Source organism: Vipera berus, assembly GCF_964194415.1.
Source record: "Vipera berus genome assembly, chromosome: 1".
NCBI classification, from domain to species: Eukaryota; Metazoa; Chordata; class Lepidosauria; order Squamata; family Viperidae; genus Vipera; species Vipera berus.
In genome coordinates this window covers 108,727,510-108,751,749 of record NC_138202.1, presented here as the reverse complement: position 1 = coordinate 108,751,749, position 24,240 = coordinate 108,727,510, and the positions used below count along the sequence as shown (strand labels likewise).

At 37.5% G+C, this 24,240-nt stretch overlaps 1 protein-coding gene across 2 annotated transcripts in view; it reads left to right on the top strand.

The window, feature by feature from the left end:
- Window positions 1–24,240, top strand: part of BRSK2 (BR serine/threonine kinase 2) — a gene marked incomplete at its 5' end in the record, with an annotated part of 464,582 nt that overhangs the window by 332,831 nt on the left and 107,511 nt on the right. For both annotated transcript variants that reach the window (XM_081315319.1, XM_081315318.1), the window contains 2 exons: window positions 12,991–13,024; window positions 21,181–21,249. In XM_081315319.1, coding sequence (XP_081171445.1) covers window positions 12,991–13,024; window positions 21,181–21,249 — 103 coding nt within the window. The remainder of the gene's footprint in view (window positions 1–12,990; window positions 13,025–21,180; window positions 21,250–24,240) is intronic.

Genomic DNA, 24,240 nt, shown 5'->3' with positions numbered 1-24,240 from the left:
TTGTTATCCTTTATGTCTGCCTTTTTAACAAACACTATTAATTCATTTCCATTCCTCGGTACAGTTCTGAAATTCCCATTAAATTGATTTAGCACAGTTATTTACCAGCTACCTGACATTAGTAACAAGCTTACTGAAGGATGCACTTCCTGGTTATCAACATTAACTGACTTAGATTTTCCTTTGGTTATATGGAGAGATTTTTAACATCCTATATATATATATAAAATCTTTTTTCCTAAACGTTCTCTGCTACCTTCTTATGACTTAATGTTATTAGAAATTCAATCTACTTTTTCTCAAAGTAATGCCCTGCTCTTGATCTGCGCTAAGGATTTGTCCACAGTTATTAGTGCTACCTTCACTGAAATTCAGTCTAACTACTATATTAATTTTACTCTTCAAGGTGAATCCAGCCCCCCTCCACCTAAAAGCGGGCAAGTTCAGAAAATGTCAATGATCTAAACTGCAATAATTTCTTTGTCACGTTTTCCTAGTAGTGCAACTTTACCGGAATCATTGGAGACAGTGATAATAATTAATATTTCAGCTTTTCAAATGCCATTAGTCCTGCTAGCTCCAATAATGGAGTAGCTCCGAATAGAAATTTCCACACCTTTTAAGAAAATTAATTGAATTATTTAGAACTTACATGGCTGTCTGCCTTATACACAATATTCCTAGGTGGCTCACAATAATATTAAATGAAAGCAGAATTAATAAAATAAACCAACCCCACAACAGCGACACATATCCCAGGCAAGCCACCGCAACATCCCATAGACTTCCCCCTGCTGGGCTTGCTCAGGGATAGGCAACCTTGGCTCTTTTATGACTCGTGGACTTCAACTCCCAGAATGCTATGCTGACTCAGGAATTCTGGGAGTTTAAGTCCATGAATCATAAAAGAGCCAAGGTTGCCTACCCTTGCCTTAGCTGAATGCTTGGATGAAGAGCCAGATCTTAAGAGGTCTCTAAAAAGCTAATATACGCAGAGTTGTGTAAAATTCATATACAGATTTGGAAACTGAACTGAAATTAGAGGAAATTTATTTTTATGACAATCAGGAATCTTTCAAATATGCCGTCTATTAATACTTTATTGTACTAGAGCCACCAAATTTACTTCCAAAATTTAAAATTTACTCAAATGAGGTCTTCTAAACAGTTGTTTTCTGGTTCCAACTATAGACACCATTCTTAAGGAATTTTCCTCTTCATGTATGTCCAATGTTTTTGATAATTATTTTATACTAAACACTGAGTGCTGGATTCCCTTGTACAGGTAGTCCTTGACTTATGACCACAATTGAGCCCAAAATTCCTATTGTTAAGTGAGACATTTGTCACTTTTTTCAGTGCCCTTGTAACTTTGAACAGTCACTAAATCAGACATATCAAACTCGCGATGTCACGTGACGTCATGCAACGTATCGGGGCGGTCTTGCCATTGCTGGCAATAGGATGGGCACGGCTTCCGGATGACGCGTCCAGCCCGTGGGCCAGCAATTTGACACCCCTGCACTAAATGAATAGCTGTAAGTCATGGACCACCTATCCTGGAAAACAAGAATAGTAATAGTAAGCAATAGGCTGGCTGTGGACTGTTTCATTGATATAATTTGCACTAACTGGCAGCACACGCGGCTCCGATTGCAATAAACTTGCCATTAGAAGAACTCTTTATTGCTCTCACTTTTATGACAAGGGGGAATAGTTATAAAAGATCCTGTCTACAAACAAAATGACAAAACCTTTAATCTTCTATAGTTAAGGTTGATCGGGAGGTAGAAGACCGCCTTAGCAAGCTGGAAAATTATTTTCTGAATTATTCAGAAAATTATTTTCTGAAGCATAGGGATAATTCGGCCTTCTTTCAAACTCCAAGGACAACCATGAGCAAAGAGCAAAGAGTGAATGGAACTGGGGAATTGAAATGATGCAGCTTTCATTGGTTCAGATTTCTTCATTATCTCACTTGCCTGCCAGGCAAAGAAAAACCGAGGCAATTTAATTCTGAGAAGCACTTCCATTTGTCCAGGAGCGACTTCTCCATTGCAGGACACTTTTATGATGCTTTCTGTTGCTGGCTGAAGCCCCCTGTTTATTAAAAGGAGAAATCTGTGGTCCTAAGAGAACTTCCTCTTCTGTTAACAGACTCTGTTTAGTGCAAGATTAGTTTACTAGAACCTCTATTCTAATAATGGACTGTTCCTTCTCTTAATCTATAGAGTAGTAGTATCTACATCAGGTTCTAAAACGGGTATGCAAGGTTCTGCTGGTTTGGGCTGCAGTGGTTAAGATTTTCAGGGAAATAGATTTTGTAATAGCTTTCAGTAAAGCCTAAGAAAGGGTTACATTCCTGTTGCCTCTTTGTTTATATTGGCAAACTGAAGGAAATTACCAGTTTGTAGATTACTGCCAATGTTTGTTGATGTAATTTATGGAGAATGGGGGTCCATAGGCTGCCTGTTCCTGCTTCAGAATATCATCAAAAATATTAGATAACTTAGAAGTATTTTCTCTGTGGGCGCCCCGGACTTATGGAATCAGTTGCCGGTTGAGCTCTGGACGGCGCCCGACCTTCGCTCCTTCCGACGCGATCTGAAGACCTATTTATTTGAACAAGCCGGCCTGGCCTGATGGGGGATGTGTTGGGTTTTTTATTGTGGTTTTTTTACATTATTATTTATTGTTTTAGCTTGGGCTTTGTATTTAATTCTTTTTTTAACTTTTGTACCTTGTATTTTATATGTGCCCTGTTCACCGCCCTGAGTCCTTCGGGAGAAGGGCGGTATACAAATATAATAAACTATAAACTATAAACTATTAACTCTTCCTCTCTTCCATACTAAGAATTGTTATAAATATTTTTTTAAAAAAACCCTCATACATTTAACAAGTTCACATCTATGTAGGGTTGGTCCATAACATTTTACTGCTTGAAGCAAAAAATAAAACATACTGTGTCTTACTCCACTATGCGTATCAAAGGGACTAGAATCATAGTTTATCACTGATAATTCGACAGCATGTCTCACCACATCTGTAGAGTAATGCTGGACTAACGGTTGTTATATTAACAAATGTGTCCTTTAATAATGTTGCTTGGCTTAACTATCCCAGCTCTTGAGGTAGCTGCCTCACTGGGTTTAATAGCAGACAGATCATTATTATATTTATTAACCTCTCATAAAAAGTATAGTGTGAACATGCTTTTACAATCAGTTTGATTTCTCTCTTCTGGATATTCATCTCCATCTTTCTGATGGCAAGGTACAAAAACTTTGCTTATTTAGTTTACTCTGAATCTGTGAACGTGGCATATATTTTTCTCTCAGTTTCTCATATGTAGGCTGTTATCTATCCTTAACTCTACTTATTTATAAAACAGTTCACATGTACACATGTATGCACACACAACACCCATATGTGAATGATAATAAAATATTAGGTTTAAAAGGGGTGCTCACATTTGATTGTATGCTGAACTAGACATAGGGGATTTAGAACTGAAGAAGCTTCTTAGATGAGAAGTGAAATGTTTTCAAAGAAAAAATGAAAAACTAATTGTCTTTTATTATTTAATTATGTTGAATTGTTCTTCAGAAGCCTTAGCATATGAGGAAGGGTTTTTTGCCTGTTTTTATTATATTGTTATAAATTATAATACAATACATTATGTTATTTCAATGCAATTACATTTGTACAGTGTTAATTGAAGCTATTAGTATTCTATTGTTTAGATAATTTGGGGTATTGACAATATAGAAAAGATATATTCTATCAATATTAGTTACAATTTAGAATATTGATATTACAAGCATAAAATTAACCTTTTCATACAAAATTGAGTACACATTTGAAAGAGGAATTTGCTGCAGAAACTGACTTTTCTTTAGCTTATATAAATCTTTCACCTTTTAGCATAAAGGGAAATATTGATCTTTATGGCAGAGAGGTAAGCATGTATGGGAGACAAAGGATAAGAAGATTTAAAAAAAGAGAAAGTGAGTTATAGATGATATATTTAAGTATTTCAGAGGAAATTAATTTATTTTCTGGTTGATCTGAATTTCTTGGAAATTGCAAAGCTTCAATTTCATGGGAAAATCATGAGTAGAAAACCAAGAAAAATTTGCATTTATGCAGATTTACTGTGAGGGGCCCTTATCAATTCAGTTAGAGAAGGAAAAGCAAATTCATGAATATTTGATACATTAGATGCACGAAGTCTTTTTTTTTATGTAGCAGAATTTCCTAAAAAGTTGCACTCCTAGTCAATTGCCCAAATCACTTCGAATTATAAAAAAGAAAGAGCTTTCTTTGCTCCCTCATTACTTCAGTTACTCTCTTGGAAATTAGGTTTCCTCATCTTTATATATTTAGTTGTTTATTTCACATAGTTACAGTTGCTTCCATTCTTTTACCATAATATAGAAAAATAGTCTTCATGAATTACAGGAATCGCTGCACTAAATCTTTGTACACTAAACCTGATGTGGGTTGATAAGAGCGCTTTAATTTTACATAAAGTTAAGGGTTTAAATAAGCCTTTTAGTATAATCTTCCTGTACAGGGATCTTTACTTTGCACCCTGAAACTGTGTATGTATGTGGAAAGAATGTCAATTATTAGAACAGTGTTTTTCAACCTTAGCAGCTTCAAGATTCAACTTCCAGAATTCTCCAGCCAGTATGCTGTTTAAGGAATTCGTAGAGTTGACGTCTACATACCTTAAAGTTGCCAAAGTTGAGAAACAGTGGATTAGAGTTTAGGGATTTTTGTTGTTGTTATGTTTTTTAGTTTGGTTTGGTTTGGTTTGGTTTGGTGATGGATAGGAGCTGAATTTATAAGAATATATCTGCTCCAGTCCTTTATCAGGAGCAAACATTATTGGTTAGAACAGTCCTAATAAATCTCTGGAATGATTTTTGAAGGATCCTGCTCAGTTGCCAAAGCACACCATACCATTGTCTGTTTCTGTTTCTGGCAAACAGAATCAGACAATGTCATCCTCTATTAATCCCACACTCACCACTAAAGCAATTACAGGGATTTACTCCACTTCCAAAGTACACTTTTCCATGTTATATTGCCTTGAGAGAAACTATCTCACATTACATGCTTTAATTTGTTGCAGGCTAGCCCCAAGATTCACTGGCTACTTTACAGAGGCAGGAACATCCCTTCATCTGAGTGAATGCCTTACTTTAGTCCATAATCTAATAACAACAACAACAATAGCTTTCCCACCTGCTTAATCCTATGCTCTTGCTTCATAAACTGAAGAGTTTTTGTTTGAAACCCAGCAAAACATGTTGTGGTTGTTTCCCTGGGTTTCCTACTTACGTGTGTACCGTTTTTCTTGTGTGTATTTCTGTGTGTGTGTGTGTGTGTGTGTGTGTGTGAGAGAGAGAGAGAGAGAGAGAGAGAGAGAGAGAGAGAGGGAGGGAGGGAGGGAGAGAGAGAGGGAGAGGGAGAGGGAGAGGGGGAGGGGGAGAGGGAGAGGGAGAGAGAGAGAGAGAGAGAGAGAGAGAGAGAGAGAGAGAGAGAGAGAGAGAGGAGAGAGAGAGAGAGAGAGAGGAGAGATGGGGAGTTTTTTGTCAGTTTGCCACCACATCATCACTCAAGATAGGAGATTTTGTTCTGTCTTGTTCTGTCTCTTTGTGTGGGTATTTAGGTGGATCAGAAGCAGTTACTAAATTGTAGGAAGTGTGTTGTAAAAAAACAAAGTAAACTAATTGATGAAAACTACCTAAATTATCTAACAAGAAAGAAGAAAAAGCAATTACTACTCAATTACTACTCAATTACTACTCAATTACTACTCAATTACTACTCAATTACTTTCAGTTCTCCAGATCAGTTATTTCAGTCCATCAGATTTCTCTCATCTGATGTTCTCCAGATGAGACTCTCCCAAGGCACTCTGATTGATGTGCTTATGTCCTTATTCTTGTGAGACTTTTTTTAACTAAACCTAACCCTATCATATTTACTTGAGGGATGTCAGCAGATTTGGTAAAGGTTACTGGAGGAGTTCCTTTGCATACCATTTATTCTTTGCTTTAAAAAAACACCAGGCTATGAGTTGAGATGAGATGTCAGTTATGTCAATAACCAACAATCAGTCAGCTTCAAGGCAAAAAGTGAGAGCAAAGCATGGAGGAAAAAGCCAGCATATTGCCCCCAAACAATCTGGGTCCTTATTTTACTGACCTTGGAAGGATGGAAGGTTGAGTCAATCCTGAACTGGTCAGTATCAAACTCCTGGCAGTTGGCAGAATTAGCCTGCAATACTGCATTCTAACCATTGCGCCACCATGGCTCTTTGCTCCAAAATTCTACCACATATATCATTCCATTTAGCCCAAGCTAATAACAACAGGGCAACATACTTCCCCCCCCCCCCAAAAAAAAGAAAGCTCACTGGCAAGATCCAAAATAAGACTCCAATTAAATCACAACAAGGAGCACCCAAATATTCACAGCTCTCAACAGAGGCACTCTGCTGTGGATGTCAGTAGAGCAAGGTTAATTTCATTCTCAAAATAAACTCTTGAAAAAGTATTTTGTTTTTAAAATGGAATGCCCCAAACAGTTCACATTCTAGTTGATCTGCATAAACCTACGTGGGACACTGTAGTTTCAGAGGTTGTTATAAACAAAAGAAAAATAAAATAATTTCAAAGTGCTTACTTACAAATTAGCTGTTAAAATGTAAAAGAAAAACAATGGATTTCAGAAGATTTTGGTTGCATAGGACTGCAGAAGTATAGCATAAATTACATAGCATAAATTACACTATTAAAAGTGTTGGAAAAGAGAACTGAGTAATGAAGGTTTGAATTTATAGAATAGTTCTTGCATGAATAGGAAAATGTTTTCGAGAACTCCTATAGCAGATGGCAGCACTTAGCCAGCCTTGATCTTGTAAAAGGTAAGCAGGGTCAGATTGATTAGGACTTGGATATGAGATCAGTAGGAAATCCCAAGGCTGTAGGCTAAACTGGAAAGTCAGAAAGACATCCTAGAAAAGGGCAATGGGCAATCAACTTCTATGCTGTTGTGAAGAGAACTACATGGAGATGTCCATATGTTCATCAGAAATTGAATCTGACTTGAGGCAACTTTTACCTTTTTCTGCTTCCAGAAGTAATGTAGTTCAGTCTCACATACTGTAGGAGACAGGCATAGCTTGCAGTAAGCAATTAATGTTGTAGAAGTACTAAACAGATTCACTCTGCATGATTTAATTCATCTGCACAGTTGGCCTGTAAGTGCCTCAATTCTTGTAGGAAAGCAAATTTTTCCAGGTCAATTAAGCCTCATGCTTAGGAATGTTGGTTCATCACCTAAGCTCCTTGCCGTTGTGAAGTAATCACATGGGGAGCATATCATAATGTGTGAACCAAATCTAAAGTGCATTTTTCCCTTATGACAGAATAGTTTATTGGTTGTGACTGAGCCTTTTATCTCTCAGACCAGCTACTGTTGCTGTGGTTTCTTAAATTCTTTCTGTGTACATGGGGACTGGGAAGGCAGACTGGGAAGGCAGACTGGGAAGGCAGATAGAACGTAGTTTAAACAGGAGGATGCATAGTCCGTCCCCTGCCTACCAATTTTCCGCGATAATGTGCTCTACCAGTTGCTTCCTGAGCCAGTGTCTGGCATGTAATTCCATCCTTAGACTGACAGAATGAGACCACGTTTTCAGATCATTATACTTCATAATAGCATTTTGGAGTCCCTAGAGTCTGAGAATCAAGTTAGGCTACTTCTTCTTCAAAGAAGTTTTCTTATTTCTCATACCTCTTGCCATACCTGAGCTGAATCTACTTGTAGAAATAGTGTCTTGATCTTGCAGAGTGATTTTTGAAAACATTGCACATAATATGCCTAGAGATGTAACAGAAAATATGAGATGACTTAAGGCAGGGACAACATTCCTTGGATGCATACTTGTTAAATAATTAGTGATAACAGACATTATTAGTGTTTGTTGTTGGATTTTCTTCTGCTTAGCGGCTATCAGTATAGAAATGAGTTTTCAGTACCTGAAAGCAGGATGAAAAGCAATGGATGGAAACTAATCAAGGAGAAAACCAACCTAGAACTAAGGAGAAATTTCCTGACAGACCAATTAATCAGTGGAACGACTTGTTGTGGGTGCTCCAAAACTGGAGGTTTTTAAGAAGAGATTGGACAACCATTTGTCTGAAATGGTATAGGGTTTCCTTCTTGAGCAGGGGGTTGGACTAGAAGACCTCCAAGGTCCCTTCCAATTACCTATGTTATTCTGAATGGACTAAAAATTCAATTTAGAACTATTAGCCAATTTAAAGCTGGAAATCTATAGCTGCTCTGAAAGCTTATGCTGCCGTCATAACTGTTGAGGTGTAGCTGTTGAATAGTCAAGTTAGCTTATCTTTTTTTCCTCTTGGTTTTTTGTAAAATATTATACACAGCATGCATTGTTTTAGTGTTTTGAACTAGTATGTTAAAATAGAAATTATTTCCATTGAGTTAATATTTTAAATGTCAGAAAATCAAATAATTGATTTTACATCCTTAGTTCAACATTACTGGTCTCAGAACCCAACAGGGAAATTCTCTAGAGCAAAAATCTACTCACAATACAATTCTAGTTTAGTAGAGCTGAGGCCAAATATATGATTTATTTTGGGTGGATATAATGAATGCAATAGTAGCATACTATTGCTACAGAGCAATATAATTTTTGCTTGTACAAACGTGTAAAAATCATACATTTTACAAACAATGTAAGATCACAGAAGAATTATCTTTTTACACAACTCATAATTGAACTTTAAAATTCACTACCACAAGATGTGGTGCTGGTTACCAGTATGACTAGCTTGAAAAAAGAGTTGGATTTCATGGAAGTTACAGGGATCAATGGCTATTAGCTTTGATGGCAGAGTGACTGTTTCTGAAGACCATCCATTGAAAGAAGAGTAGACTTCCTTGTGCAGTTGGTTGGCCACTATGAGAAGAGACTGCTGGAGTAGATGGGCTAGTGGTCCAATCTAGCAGGGTACTGGTTATGTTCTTATGTGCATATACCATTCTTTTGAACAAGAGAGACATTGAAACAATGTGTAAGACCCAGTTTTAGTTCTCCATACATATAAATAGATGTATGTATCTTTTTTTTCCCGCGAGAAGTTGAAATTGATTGATTAAACCTTTGGGGTTTTTTTGCACACAGTGGCGGAGGCCTAAAGCGAAAAGGTTTTATAAAACCCAGCTGAAGGCCTAGGACTGGGGAGATGGCATGCGTGCCACCTGTGGCAGTGCCATAGGTTCGCCACCATGGGCCTAGAGTATTATTGTCATTGGAAAAAGTCTAGTAGATTCTACAATGCTTTTTTTCGTTGTTGTTGTTCAGTTGAATAATATTGAATAATTACTGAATTATTATTGAATTATTGAATTATTGAATAATTATTGAATAATATTGTATTTCAAAGAACTGTTTCAGTTAGTTGCTAGACAAGGAGTTCAGCAGCAGATAGTAGGCTGGGTCTGTTATATTGTTGACAAACACTGCTTTGTATAATTTTCCATTATTATTTTGATGAGCCATGTAGAGGAACAGCAAATGGTTGCATTCAATAAAAACTGAAAAAGTGAAAGACTATGTACTTAATGACAATTGCACAAAATGGTTTCCGGAGTGCAGCTTTTGATAATTCTCCTAGCTTGGGTGCTTGGTTTTAAAAAAACAAAACTATTTTTTCTGAAAATAAGCAGTGTGGCAAATATAAAACATAAATCCCCTAAATTTGGTGGGATTTTGTTCTAGATAGGTAAGCACTGTATAAGACTGTAGCCTCATGTTTGTAATACAGTAAGGGTGCATTTGCTTCTCTATGAATAAATTGTTTAGCCTAAGGCAGAGATAGGCAATTTCGGCTCTTTTATGACTCATGGACTTCAACTCCCAGAATTCCTGAGTCAGCATAGCTGACTCAGGAATTTTGGGAGTTGAAGTCCATGAGTCATAAAAGAGCCGAGGTTGCCTACCCCTGGCCTAAGGAATGGTAAGATTTTCTGAGTGAACAGATAATAACAGATGAGGTGATGTGAAATAAACCTAAGACCTGTAGCTGCACTTGGGATGTCTAGGCAGATATAATAGGATAAAAGGATGGGAACAGATTATCAAAGCAAGAAAAGTGAAGGGGTAGGTGGTATCTAGGAAGGACCCTGGAGGGAAAAATTGTTGCTGGTAAGAATAGGGAAACTCTTTGAAGCAATACAGGAAAAGCTATTGCTAAAGTAGAAGGATATGAATAAACTGAATCAATTTTGCAAAGTTAGCCATTTTACTATAGCAGCTAGCCACTGTACCTCGTTTATGTATCCTGATCAAGAAACTCTAATAACTCAATAGAGAAAAAGAAAGAAGGTATTCCAGTAATTTTGCCCCTTAACACTACTACCCAGAGTTTCTTTTGATAGATGAGCAGCTGTATAAGTTGTTAAATCTATATAACTATTAATTATAGGAAGTATATATAACTATTGACTAAGTAAGATAATGAAAAACATACTTTTTCAATCAATCTCTTCTTTAATGAATCCAGAAAAAGAATGATGTATCTTATTCTTTTATCACAATATGTATTATATTTAAAGTATTATACAAAGAATAGTAGGTAAGGAATTACAGAAACATATTTTATACTCTTTGGAAAAGGCTTTGAGATTCCCTTCCTGGTTGCCAACGACAACATATTTAAGGATGCAAAAGGTAAAACTATGTGATATTCAAATGGAATTGGACTGTAGAATAATAGCCATAAGTCATTGGCCCATCTTTTTCATGTCCCATGCCACAATCTTAAACTGGGCAGGTTAGGACTTGTTTTTCAGTAGGTAGATTGTGCAGTAGGTTGTGATAATACCAGTGGATGGTTGGGTGTTTTTATAAAGCTTAAGAGAGCCACTGTGTTACATTTGTACTTATCTTTTAATGAAAATATTACATTGTTACATTTCTGGACAATGAGTTCTTTACTAACTCTCTATTTGTTAGTCATTGTTCGATAGAATGCTTGGCCGTTTTCTCAATAAAAATAAGCTCAGACTGAGGAATGAGAGCAGATCTCGGAATTATGAACTATAACATAGAACTGGCTTGATCCTCTGGAGCCACTTGACTTTTGTCAGAAAGGCTTGGGCAGATTTTCAGGTTTTCCGTATAGAACTGTTTGTAATTTCTTTTGATTCCAGGAAATCTTGTGAAACAAAAAGGTAACCTTTGTTCTATAAGGTCTTGACCTGAGGAATTTTCAATTGCTTTTCCTTCAAAAGTAAGATAAGTAAGATAAGCTCAGATAAGCTTTTTTTTAAAAAAAAAACCCACACATTTCTGGTAGGCATGATTTTTATATATTTTTAATGAAATCCAAGGTCACAAAAACTTTTTAAAAGGACTGGGATTCAGCAGCACAAATCACACAGTCACATTATATATACAGTAGTCTTCAACTTACAACTATTTAGTGACCATTCAAAGTTACTACAGCCCTGAAAAAAAGGACTTAGAACCGTTGCCGCACCTTCGGCGTCATGTGATCAAAATTTGGGCACTTGGCAACTGGTCCATATTTATGACAGTTGCCACGTCCCGGGGTCATTTGATCACCATATGTGATTTTCCCCATCAGCTTCCAACAAGCAAAGTCAATGGGAGAAGCCAGATTTGCTTAATAGTTGCGTGATTCACTTAACAAATGCAGTGATTCGCTTCACGACCGTAGCATTTAAAGTCATAAAATTAGGCATGACTCAATTACTTAACAACTGCCTTGCTTAGCAATGAAAAATTATGGTCCCCACTTTGGTCGTAATTCGAGGACGACCTGTACTGTGTCTCTAAAATTCTTAGAGTAAACAAAACAAACTACCCTAAAAATTTACCTCCAGTTGCCCAGTTGACTATTTTTTGAATTGAGGTAGTTATTTGAATGACTGATAGCAATCTATTCAACTGCTGCTCAAGTTAAATGTTAATGGATTTTGACAACCATGTTTATCATGTCAAGCCTTGACCATTATATTACTACAAATTGAATAAAGGTAAAGGTAAAGATTCCCCCGCACATGCGTGATAGTCGTTTCCGACTCTAGGGGCCGGTGCTCATCTCCGTTTCAAAGCTGAAGAGCCAGCGCTTGTCCGAGGACGTCTCCGTGGTCATGTGGCCGGCATGACTAGACGCCAAAGGCGCACGGAACGCTGTTACCTTCCCACCGTAGTGGTCCCTATTTTTCTACTTGCATTTTTTTACGTGCTTTCGAACTGCTAGGTTGGCAGAAGCTGGGACGAGTAACAGGCGCTCATTCTGTTACGCGGCACTCGGGATTCGACCCGCCAAACTGCCGATCTTCTGATCGACAAGCTCAGCATCCTAACCCACTGTGCCACCGCGTCCCTTACAAATTGAATAAACATATAATAATATATAACAATTTAGATATATAAATTAAAAACAACAGGAGAAAAAAATCTTTTGGCAGTTTCCTAAATAAATACTTAACATGTTAGTACACCTCACTCTTCTGACAACTGTTCCTTAATATTCACATCAGGTGTAATTTACAAATTGATCACTCATCAATTTATGATGTGTAAGATGGCATGACAGGTAAATATGATTTTATCAGCCTATACTAAAAAGCATTCTTGACTCCTATGTAAAGAAGCTGACTCAGAAAAGGGTGTTGGGATGTCATGGAAATATCACATCCTGCACAAGGTGTTGTCATTGGAGAGCATCAGGATATCTGATCCGAAAATAGGGGCCTAAACCATGAGTTTAATTTTCCACTAATGATTGATGCCATCTCTGAAATTTTATCTGATGTGGTTTTTACAGATAAAACATGTACCAGTACAAACAAAAATAGGATTTTTTTTAAAAAAAAATATTTACTGGATCATGTTTTATTTTTCAGATCACCGCATTATGCCTGCCCAGAAGTAATCCGGGTAAGTAAGTGTGGGGTTATGAAATCAATTGTTGACCTGGGTTAATCTTTTCCTAAGGATCTCTGGTGCTTTTAACCATTTTAGATAAATTCCACTCAATCTAGAAACGTATAACTGAGGATTATTTGCTTCAAGGTTGGTTTCCTACACAGGGCTGTCTGTCCCCGAGATTTCGCAAGGCTAAATCTTACTTGATGCATCAGGGTTGTGATTTACAGCTACAAGAAGATTATTGCTATATGAGTCTTGCTCACTCCATTCTTGAAGGATTTATATGTGGTCCTGTTGCTTGATAGATATTCTGTCCACCGGCCCCTTTCCATTTCCATTTTTAAAACATTCTCTTGATGCTTGCCACAAAAGACTCTATTAGAATCTTTCTAATCCTCCTCTCCTTTCCTCATCTGCATGCCACAGTGCCCAGTTCATTCTTTCATATGGGAGATATATGCCATACTTCTCTTCTCACCTAGATTTACATTCTTCTTCATGATTTAGGCGTATCATACATATGAGGGGTGCACCTGCCCTGAGTGTATTTTTTTGCAGGAAACTCACTCTCCAGCATGCATGCACTTGGGTATGTTCCCACCTGTTTCCTCCATTTCTTCTTGACTGCTGCAGCAGTGCCAGGATTCTTCTCTTCGTCAAATGCTTCAGTGAAAAGCACTTCTTGACTGTTGGTTTTATCTGCATAAGATTTGATCTACTGCACAGAGCTTTCTCAGAAGGAGATTTTACTGGGTGTGAGATGTTCCTGCTTCCTTCCTATTTGATTATGCTGTAGGGCATATGGTGGTAAGGAATATCCCCTTCAGGAAGCATATTTAGTGTGGCTGCAAATTGCCACAAATGAACAGGCCTTCCCTTTTTCTTTTTGTTTAAGAGAGAGATACATTGATCAAGATTATGGTCACTCCCAGATATTTTCCAAGTAAGCCAGAAGAAATTATTCCTATGAAAGAGTAATTATGAAAGTCTTATGTGCTGGTATTGATGTATATTGCTCTGGGTTCTGGACCAATAACTTTGAAGTCACATTCCATAGCTTACATGCCATCTATGACTGCCTTCCACCAAACAGCTTGCAACTTGAATTCCCTTCTCTTTTCTTCAAAGCTGTTGACAGAAAAAGTGAAGGATGTTTCTTCTAAGTATTTTTTATTGATTCATCGATCAAAGTAGAAAGAAATCCCATAGTTCTTCACTTACAGAACCTCTCTTCATATTGAACACTAAGACAGAATGATACCACTTGTTTCGCTTCATATGTGAATCTGTCAAAACTGGCTTTTCTCAAATAAGCCTTCATCCAAGGATCTTCACTCACGAATGCACCTGTAAATTTCAAGGGTGTTATGGAATTTATTGTGCAGAGGTCTCCTTGTGCTACCAAAGAGTTGCACAGACAAGGAAGGGCACTGAGAGCAGTAAAAATCACACACAGAAATACACTGAGTTCTAAAAGCAAAAAGTATTTTACTTTGAGGTGGTGTAAGAACAAAAATGCACAGTCAAAAATAAACAGTCCAAGTCATACACAATAGCAACAGTCCAAGGAGTAATCCAAACTACAAAGTCTTCTTACCGGTCCAGAGGTCAATACACAGTTCAGGTTTACAACAGTAGTAAACCAACAGCATAGCAAAAACAGTAACAGTAGAGATCAGTGAATTCAGAGAGAGAGAGAAGCTACGTTCCTAGCTTCCTCTTATGGCCATGAGAACACATACACACCCATTGGCCAATTAACTTCTTAAAGCCATAGCATTATGGTTAATATATTTTCAACCCAACATTGTAGGCTAGCACCATATGCCTAACATTCTCCCCTTTGGGTAGAATAATATATAACTCTTACAATCTTATGCACATTCTTTCACAATTAGCATTGTGTTTCACAGCACTTTGTACCTTCGTAAAATGGTCTGCAATATTTACATCAGATGGACAATACTCTAACTGTATTAATTTATCTTTGACACATTGTCTGACATTTAAATAACGAAGATCAGTATGTTTAGATCTTGTTCTTACTGCAGCATTATTAGCCATCTTTATTGCAGCTTGATTGTCCTCATACACAATGAATGGATCATTTACATTGAAACCCATATCTAACAATAATTGTTTGTACACTAGCAGTTCTGTACATAACACTGATAGACATGAAAATTCAGCCTCCATTGTAGATAAGCTTATGTGTTTTTGTCTAATAGACTTCCATCCAATCAAAGAATCACCCAACATTACAGCCAACCCTGAGGTAGATTTACGACTGTTTGAATCAGAGGCAAAACTCGCATCTGCATATGCAGTAAGGATTAACTCACGATTTGGCTCTAAATATAACGAGTAGTGAATAGTCTGCTTCAAATACCTTAATACTCGTTTAGCTGATTGCCAGTGTCTAACAGTAGGATTATTGTTGTACCTAGCTAATTGATTTACACAGTAAGAAATATCAGGTCTAGTCCAATTACTCAGATACATAAGACTTCCTATCAAAGATTGGTACATAGTCTTATCAAATACAGGACTCTCAACATTAGTGTCCTTAAAATCCATAGCCATCGGAGTTTTTGCTGGTTTACACATTTCCATGTTGTATCTCTTTAATAACTGAGATATTTTACTGGCTTGTGACACCTTAAAACCCCTATTTGTTTTCACAATATCTAACCCCAAATAGTGGCTAATTTCTCCAAGATTTCTAATTGTGAATTTATTTTGCAATCTTGAAATGATAGTTTGTGCTTCTAACTCAGTTTTTGTTATTATTGCAATATCATCTGTGAATAATAAAATAAAAGATAATGCTCCGTTGTGTTCTCTTCTAAACAAACAAGGATCAGCATTACTGGCTACAAAACCTAATGCACTCAACTCATTAACTATACATTTATTCCACTCATAGCCCGATTGTTTCAATCCATAGAGGCTTTTCTTTAATTCCCAACAATCATGGTCTCTATCACTGGTCAATCCTGGTGGTATTCTTAAATAAATAGTATGTTGCAATGGAGCATGTAAATATGCAGTTTCAACATCTACATGGTTAACCATATATTGGTTTTTAGCCGCCCATACTAAAGCTGCTCTTAAAGTAGTTGCCCTTAGACTGGGTGCAAACACTTCGTCATAATCCTCAGTAGTTTGGGCAAAACCTTGTGCAACCAAACGTGCCTTATGGGTTATAGTTCCATCTACTCCCTTCTTTATTTTATATATCCATTTACAACCTATAGCTTGCTCACCAGGTGGCAGTTTTGCTTTCACATAAACCTTAAGATTCTGCAAAGACTTCAACTCCCTGTTCATTGCAGCTTTCCATGATGCCTGTTCCTTTTCAGGATACATCCTGATCTCATCATAGTTAGATGGCTCTACACTAACTTGACATATTACACTAGCTTCATAGCGATCAGGTGGATGTCTGATACGCATTGAACGCCAAGGAATTACAGGGCTTTGAATTTCTGACTCCTTTCCTTCCTCTGATTCCTCTATTATCTCCCCTATCTCCTCTTCATCTTTTATATTTACAGGAGATGCATTATCATTACTAGTTACGTTATCAGAGGAGTCCTCAAACACTAGAGGATCAGTATTAACAGTTACTTGCTCTAACCTATCCCAACCAACGTGCTCAAGGAACTTTGCACTAGCACTGTTATATACATTAGTTGTGCCTCGTTCCCAGAAACGATAGGATCTGTGGTTAGCTTCGTAACCTACGAAGTATAATTGCCTAGCCCTATGTTGGCCTTTACTCCTGAGTTGTGCAGGAATGTGGACCCAAGCTGGGGTGCCAAACGGGTGCAGGTAATCAAGGTTTGGTTTTCTACCATGCCATATTGTATATGGTATTTTACCAGTAGAAGTATTAACAACTATATTCAGAACATGGTTTGCACATTTTGCTGCCTCCCCCCACAGTCTATCTGTTAAGCCAGAATCTCTTAACATAGTTCTCATCATGGCTTGTAACGTTTGCCCACGTCTCTCAACAAAAGCATTATGTTGAGGCCTATATGGGGCTGAACGTTTATGCTCAATACCAGCTGATTGTAACATATCAACAAAACGCTTATTTGTAAATTCAGTACCATTATCAGTAATTATGCACTGAACCTTTCTCTTTGTTTTTCTCTCCACGAACTTCAGCCAGTTTGCAAATTGTTGGAAAGTATCTGCCTTTGACTTAAGCAGATAACAAAAACCATATCTAGAGTAGTGGTCCATTATACTTAAAACATAACATGACCCTCCTAAACTTGGTTTCATGGGTCCAATTAAATCAGCAAACACAACTTCCAAAGGAACAGTTGTTTTGAAGCCGTTTATCCTGTTTGCAGGAGTTGCCTTGCTCTTTTCCTGATTACAGGCATTGCAATTCAAATACTTACTACATGGCTTCAGTTTAACTCCCTCTACTAACTCAACTGTTTTACGTAGTGAGTTAAAGTTCACATGCCCTAACCGCCTATGCAATAAATGTATACATTCATCATGTGGCTTCTTGTTCTCACATATTGAGTTAGCTTTAACTGTACTAACCTGGTTACTTGTGAGAATGAATAAACCATTTTTCAAATTTGCAGTTACACAGGTTCCATTCCTCTCAATAGTGCATTGCTCCCCTCTGAATGTTACCACAAACCCAACTTTAACCAATTCCCTTACAGATAACAGGTTGAATCTTAGCTTAGGTATATATAACATAGGTAACTGTTCATCAATGCATGGACAATAGGAATTACCTTCACCAGAGGCCTTCATCCTCCAACCATTGGCCAGTGAAACATATTGGTTGCTGTTTTTCATATTAACAAACCTCTTTTTCACTTTAGTAATGCATTGTGAAGCCCCACTATCAACAACCCACAATTCATTGTTTCTGGATGTTGGTTCACCAGAAATAGCCAAACCAATGCCCTTCTTAGCCTTCCCACTGCTATTCACATTCTGTTTTCTTCCCTTTCTACAGAATTTGGCTATATGCCCTCTAGCCCCACAAGAATAACATTTCTTGACGTTGTAAGCAGTGGTGAATTGCTGCTTCTCTCGTGGCTGTGTCTCTCTCAGCTGGTCTCTGTCACGCCTCCTTCTGGACTCTTCCAGCAGTCTCCCAGTAATGTTAGTCAAAGTCAGTTCCTCTCTGGTCAGGACTTCCAAAGAAGAAACATACCCATCATAACTCTCATCCAAAGATGACAGAATAATGTAGACCTGATGCAACTCTGAAAAAATCAGCTCCTTTTCATGAAGCTCTTGAAAAGTTGCCTTCATGTAATTTAAATGGGTCAGCATATCTCCATTCTTCTGCAGACGAGCCCTAAACAGCTTACGTGTAAGGTGTATATGTGCACCCACACTGTCACGAACATAAAGCCTTCGCAAAACATCCCAACACCTAGCAGCAGACTCCTCACCACGAATATGGACAAGCTGCTGGTCATTCAGTGTTAGTCCAATAATGCAAAGAGCTTTCTCATTGCTACGTTTAAAGTTGCCTAACTTCTTTGCATCCTCTTCGTCATCTGGATCCCAAGCAGTAGTATCTGGTGGGTTATTTACAACAGCCCATAGTCCTTCCTTGCGCAAAAGCAAGCAGCATTTTGTGGACCAGGAAACATAGTTTGTCCCATCCAACCGGGTTATCCAGGAGATGCCTGACAACTGTTCTTGTGCCATTTTACACCAAATACAAACTCAGCTAGGAATACTGTGTGTACTAACTCTCAGTACAGGCCTGGGCCCATAACCAGTGTTATGGAATTTATTGTGCAGAGGTCTCCTTGTGCTACCAAAGAGTTGCACAGACAAGGAAGGGCACTGAGAGCAGTAAAAATCACACACAGAAATACACTGAGTTCTAAAAGCAAAAAGTATTTTACTTTGAGGTGGTGTAAGAACAAAAATGCACAGTCAAAAATAAACAGTCCAAGTCATACACAATAGCAACAGTCCAAGGAGTAATCCAAACTACAAAGTCTTCTTACCGGTCCAGAGGTCAATACACAGTTCAGGTTTACAACAGTAGTAAACCAACAGCATAGCAAAAACAGTAACAGTAGAGATCAGTGAATTCAGAGAGAGAGAGAAGCTACGTTCCTAGCTTCCTCTTATGGCCATGAGAACACATACACACCCATTGGCCAATTAACTTCTTAAAGCCATAGCATTATGGTTAATATATTTTCAACCCAACATTGTAGGCTAGCACCATATGCCTAACATTGGGTATCTCATGATTCTCTTTTTATTGGTAAGCATCCCAGACCTGACTAAAAACTTCTGGCTTCTGGCTCTGCACCCAGATATTTAAGGTATCAGTCACCAATGACAGATTGGGGGACTAATTCAAAGATTTTTTTGTATGAAGTACCACATCTGTTATCTAAAATCCATGGTGGTACAAGAATTTGAATCTGCTTCAGAACCAGGCCATCCAGATTATTCAGACAGTACAGATAGACAGTACTATATTCCAAAGGTGCTTTTTTCAAGAGGCAACTGGAATTCCTTGTTTTTTTCTTTGAAGACATTTTGCTTCTCATCCAAGAAGCTTCTTCAGCTCTGACTGGATGGTGGGGAATGGAAGGATTTATACTCCGTGCCTTGGGATAACTATGACCTGGATGACTGAGAATCTCCAGAAAGTACTATATCATCAAACAATGTGAATCCAGGACTAGAGTCTGCTACAGAACTTAAGAATAGACTTATTAAGTTCAAGGTCAGTTTCCCACCAATAGTCAGGCAGATGCTCATAAGTAGGAGGTGTAGATTGTTTTCCTGTCATTGTTCTCCTACAGTTGGAATTGAAAGGAACATTGTCCCTAAATTAAAACTAACGTTGTACTTTCAGCTTGTAAATAACAGGTCCTGGTAGACCTGTTCTTTAGTGGTCTTTTAAAGCTCACCCAATTAAAATCATTCCTTTTTAAAACTGTCTACCTTTTATCTTTGGGAGTGGAAAAGATGTGGGTGTATATCACCTAGAGCAATCCATATGGCAAAGGGAAATAATAATGATGTAGTAATTCACCAATAGTCACATCGTATGAATAAGCTCTTCATTACTGAATGGCGACAGCAATCATAGGATCCCGTTCAATTCATCTCATAGTGTCAGTAAGCATAAGCATTGCCACCATTTTATAGAGAGAGATATTCCAGCAAAATTGGGATTCTTTCTTCATACTTTACAGTTTTTTAAAAAACTTCTGTATCAAATATATAAAAAAAAATATCACCAATATTACCTCAGATGTTTCCTAAATGGATATCAGCAACTTCTCCACTGTCTTACCAACTAGCCAAAATAATGCTTTCCAAGCAGATAAGTGCCATAACTTCATCTGCAGCCTTCCTAGTGAATATCTTTTTGCTTGACCTTTTCAGGGCTACTGCATATTCTCAGCATTTAAAAAATGTTACAACTTAGATATCCAAAAAGAGGTGAAGTCTTCTTGGACAAAGCAGAGGAATCTTTCATTCTGCAGGGACTGTATTCCTGCCCTTCACCACTCAGGAAAGTTATTCATTTACAGTTATTCACTTACAGGATGCACAGAGACAATAAAAAGAAGCTTAAGCTGCATACTTCGAATTGTAGTTCTTTTAATTGTCACCTGTGCATTCATACTACAATCCCACCTTCTCCACTACAGGTGTCTCAGTTTTAGGTAGCCTGAATGTCCTTTGGACTGCTGCATCCCTCTAGGGAAAGTGAGGGAACAGGTAGGAATTTTACCCAAGAGCACACATACTAGAGAATGATCTTCCTGCTGACAAGGCCTCCCCTCTGTGTAGGCATATCACCCAAATGTGTGAATGCACAGATAAGAGTTTGAAGAACCACCAATACAGGTAAGTAGTCCATTTTCACCCGGGCTCCGTATGCTTGTTCATTAAAGGAGAGGGATAGAACGGTCTGGTGGATAAGCACTGTTGATAGAATTAATTTGGCTAGTGTTATATCTTAGTGTAATACACCCTATATTTATTTTGTATAAAGCTAAATATTTTGTATTTGAAAACTGTAAAATATAAGGCCCATACTTTGGAGAGAAAATAGTTTTTCATAGATTGTAATTTCATCTGATTATAATATTTCCCTAATATTCTTTGGTTACCATATTGCACAGGGAGAAAAATATGATGGGAGAAAAGCAGATGTTTGGAGCTGTGGAGTCATTTTGTTTGCATTGTTAGTGGTGAGTTACGATCCTCATTATCTTTACCCTTTTTTTTCTTTTCTATTTTCACATTTCAACTTTGGCTTTACCTACATTACTGTCATGTTCTTTTCCTGTTTACTCAAGAATGAAATTTATCTACAAGATTCCCATCAAGGAAATGCATGACAAATTATTCTCCTGTTTCTCTAAATTGCTGATACGCCTATAATTGGAAGAGGAGTTTTTATTAGAATCCAGTCTTTCTTATTGCGTTAAAATAGGGAGGACACCAAAGAGATTATCATTAAAAGACGATCATAGATATCATCAATTCTGTAACTCATCCGCCGCTTACTAATACAATTCAGCGATTAATATTTATGTCCTATGATTACATTTTCTTCTCTAAGTTACACATCAATATCAGTGAAATAGGTCTGATTTAAAGTAACAATTATTTCTGTGCGTCTAAGGTAAATAAAAAGTCCCACTCAACATTTTAAATACTAATTTATTTATATGTCAAAAACCAAAACAGGCATATTGAAGGGGGAAAAAAACTTTCTAGACAACCAAAAAATATAGAGAAATGCTTATACAGAAGGATATTGAGGTTAAACATTGCCAAAAAAATATGAATGTCTGATAGCAGTGATAGCTGCAAATGACTCTACCCATGTTTCGGTAGATATTTGGTGACCTGTCAGCTAACAGGAAAAGATTATTTTCATCCTCTAAATTGGTGCAAGAATGGGTTAAGAAAGGCATGATTAGGTTCCCTTGCCACACCAAAAGAAAAGAGAATTCAGAAGTGTGTGACAATTGGTTTCTATTTTTTTCAGGGTTCAGGGACAGGGATATTACTGAATCTTCCTTCTAACAGTGAAGATGGCAAAACATTACCAGACAAAAGGGAAACCTCTCCTGTACATTGGACTATGAAATTTGGCTAAATACTTGTCAAGGGAGGAGAGTCTCCCGAAGAAGCCTGCTCTATATAGAAGCAGAGTTTCGCTTATCAACTCAGCAACTCTGATATCAGAATTTTGATATCAGTGTGAAGAACTGTTTGTTTCAAGTCAGACAATGGTCCCTCGGGGGCAAATGAAATCAGATGGTGGGGTGATAGCGAGTAATGTTTTAAATCTGTAACGATGCCATCTACCATGAGCATATAAATCAGAAAAGCCAAAGTATAGCCAAAACATATAAAACTTTAATCCAAAATTTGAAATGGTAAAAACTTCATTTCAATCTTTATGGAAATTAGGCCAGATTGTAGTCCCAGCAGGGTTTTTGATATGCGCTTGCATCAAGTTCTCAAAAAAAAAATAGAATAGGTTGAGCTACTTCTATGGACTTTTAAGTTATAATAAATATGAACCCTGCATGGCAGGTGGCTAATGACCGTGGCTCTCAGATTTTTCATTGTAGCTGAAATATGGTTATTGCCGTTACAATTAGTGAAATGCAAAATTGCATTTGAAGTTTATGAGTCCTAGTGGTGACATCCCTTTGCTTTTGATTCCAAGTTGGAAAGATATGCCCAAATATTTAAAAACTTCATTTTGATCGGCGCTAAAGCCATTAACTTTCCAAGAATGGCAGTGAATAACAGACCTTTTAGAAAAGGTGATTACTCTAGCTCTGTAATAATTGACCATTGTAGCTAGTTTGATGTAGCAGTTAAGGCACCAGGCTAGAAACTAGAGGCCATGAATTCTAGTCCCATCTTAGGCTACAAAGCTAGCTGGGTGATCGTGGGTCAATCACTTTCTCTCAGATTAAGGAAGCAGGCAATGGTAAACCAGTTCTGAAAACTGCAGGGAATTGTCCAAGCAGTCACCAGGAGTTGACACTAATTCAAAGGCATAAAAAAAAGTTTGCTCTTAGCAACAATAAAGGACAAGAGCAGAAGACTCCAGTTCAGCTCTGCTAGCATTAGGAGAGGAGGAATCCTGCCTCCTTCTTAATATACAAGACAATCTTTTGCATAGTAAATTGAGTTAGGACAGAAAGTGATACCAAAATGTAATCCTGCTTCACCCTTGTGTGGATGTGGATTATGGATGAAAGTGGAGCACTACAGCAAGCATGCATCCCATTGTGTTTGTATTTTGTGATGATCAATAGCAAAAGGGATCCATCAATAAAAGTTTCACTTCTTTTCCCCAGAGTCTGGCTCTAGGGATCGGATCAAAGACTATGGATATATAAAATTTTAATAGCAATATAAAGAATCCTTCAGAGGTGGCCAATACATTTTTCTGTTTGATGTTGAAGGATAAGGTACTGGAGTGCTGACTGGCCTTCCCTGAAACTGACTTCTTTCTTCAGTTTTGTACCATCTAATCTGTGACTTTTTTTTTTTTTAGAAAATGCCTAGTGCACTGTTGACTTATAACATTCAACAGATCAATGGGGTGAAATTTAGCTGGGCCTTTCCTATTTTCTTTTTTTTACTTTGATTTTTTTTTTTTACATTTTTGCAACTTTTTTTAACATTAGGATTATTCTAATGCATGCACAACGATGCCAGGGCTGAGGTCCACCAGCCTATATTTGCATTTAGCATTTCTTTTAAGGGCCTATAATTTCTAGCTGGTTACTCATTTTTGAATTCTGCAATAAGCTTAGTGTCATGGTTCTGATAAATGAGATAAATCAAACAAAATGCAAGCATTGTTTATCTAAAAAGTCTTAATCATAAAACGAAACATCGGCACTCATGGAGGGATGCCAGAATCTGAAATCTCCGCCCCCTTGCAAAATATATTAAATACAATTCTCCACCTTTCTATTTTTGTCATTAGTCACATTCTCCAATTAATTTAAAGAATTAGTTTCTCTTCTGTTAGACAACCCACCAAGTTCTTACCTTCTTAAAACATCCGGATAGCTTTCCTTCCCCCCAAGCGAAGCAATTAAAGTAACAGGCTGTCTCTTATTTTGTCAGTGCAAAAACATGTCAATGTGCAGCATTGACATCCGGCCCCCCTTACAAAAGAACAGATCCTGTAATGTAAA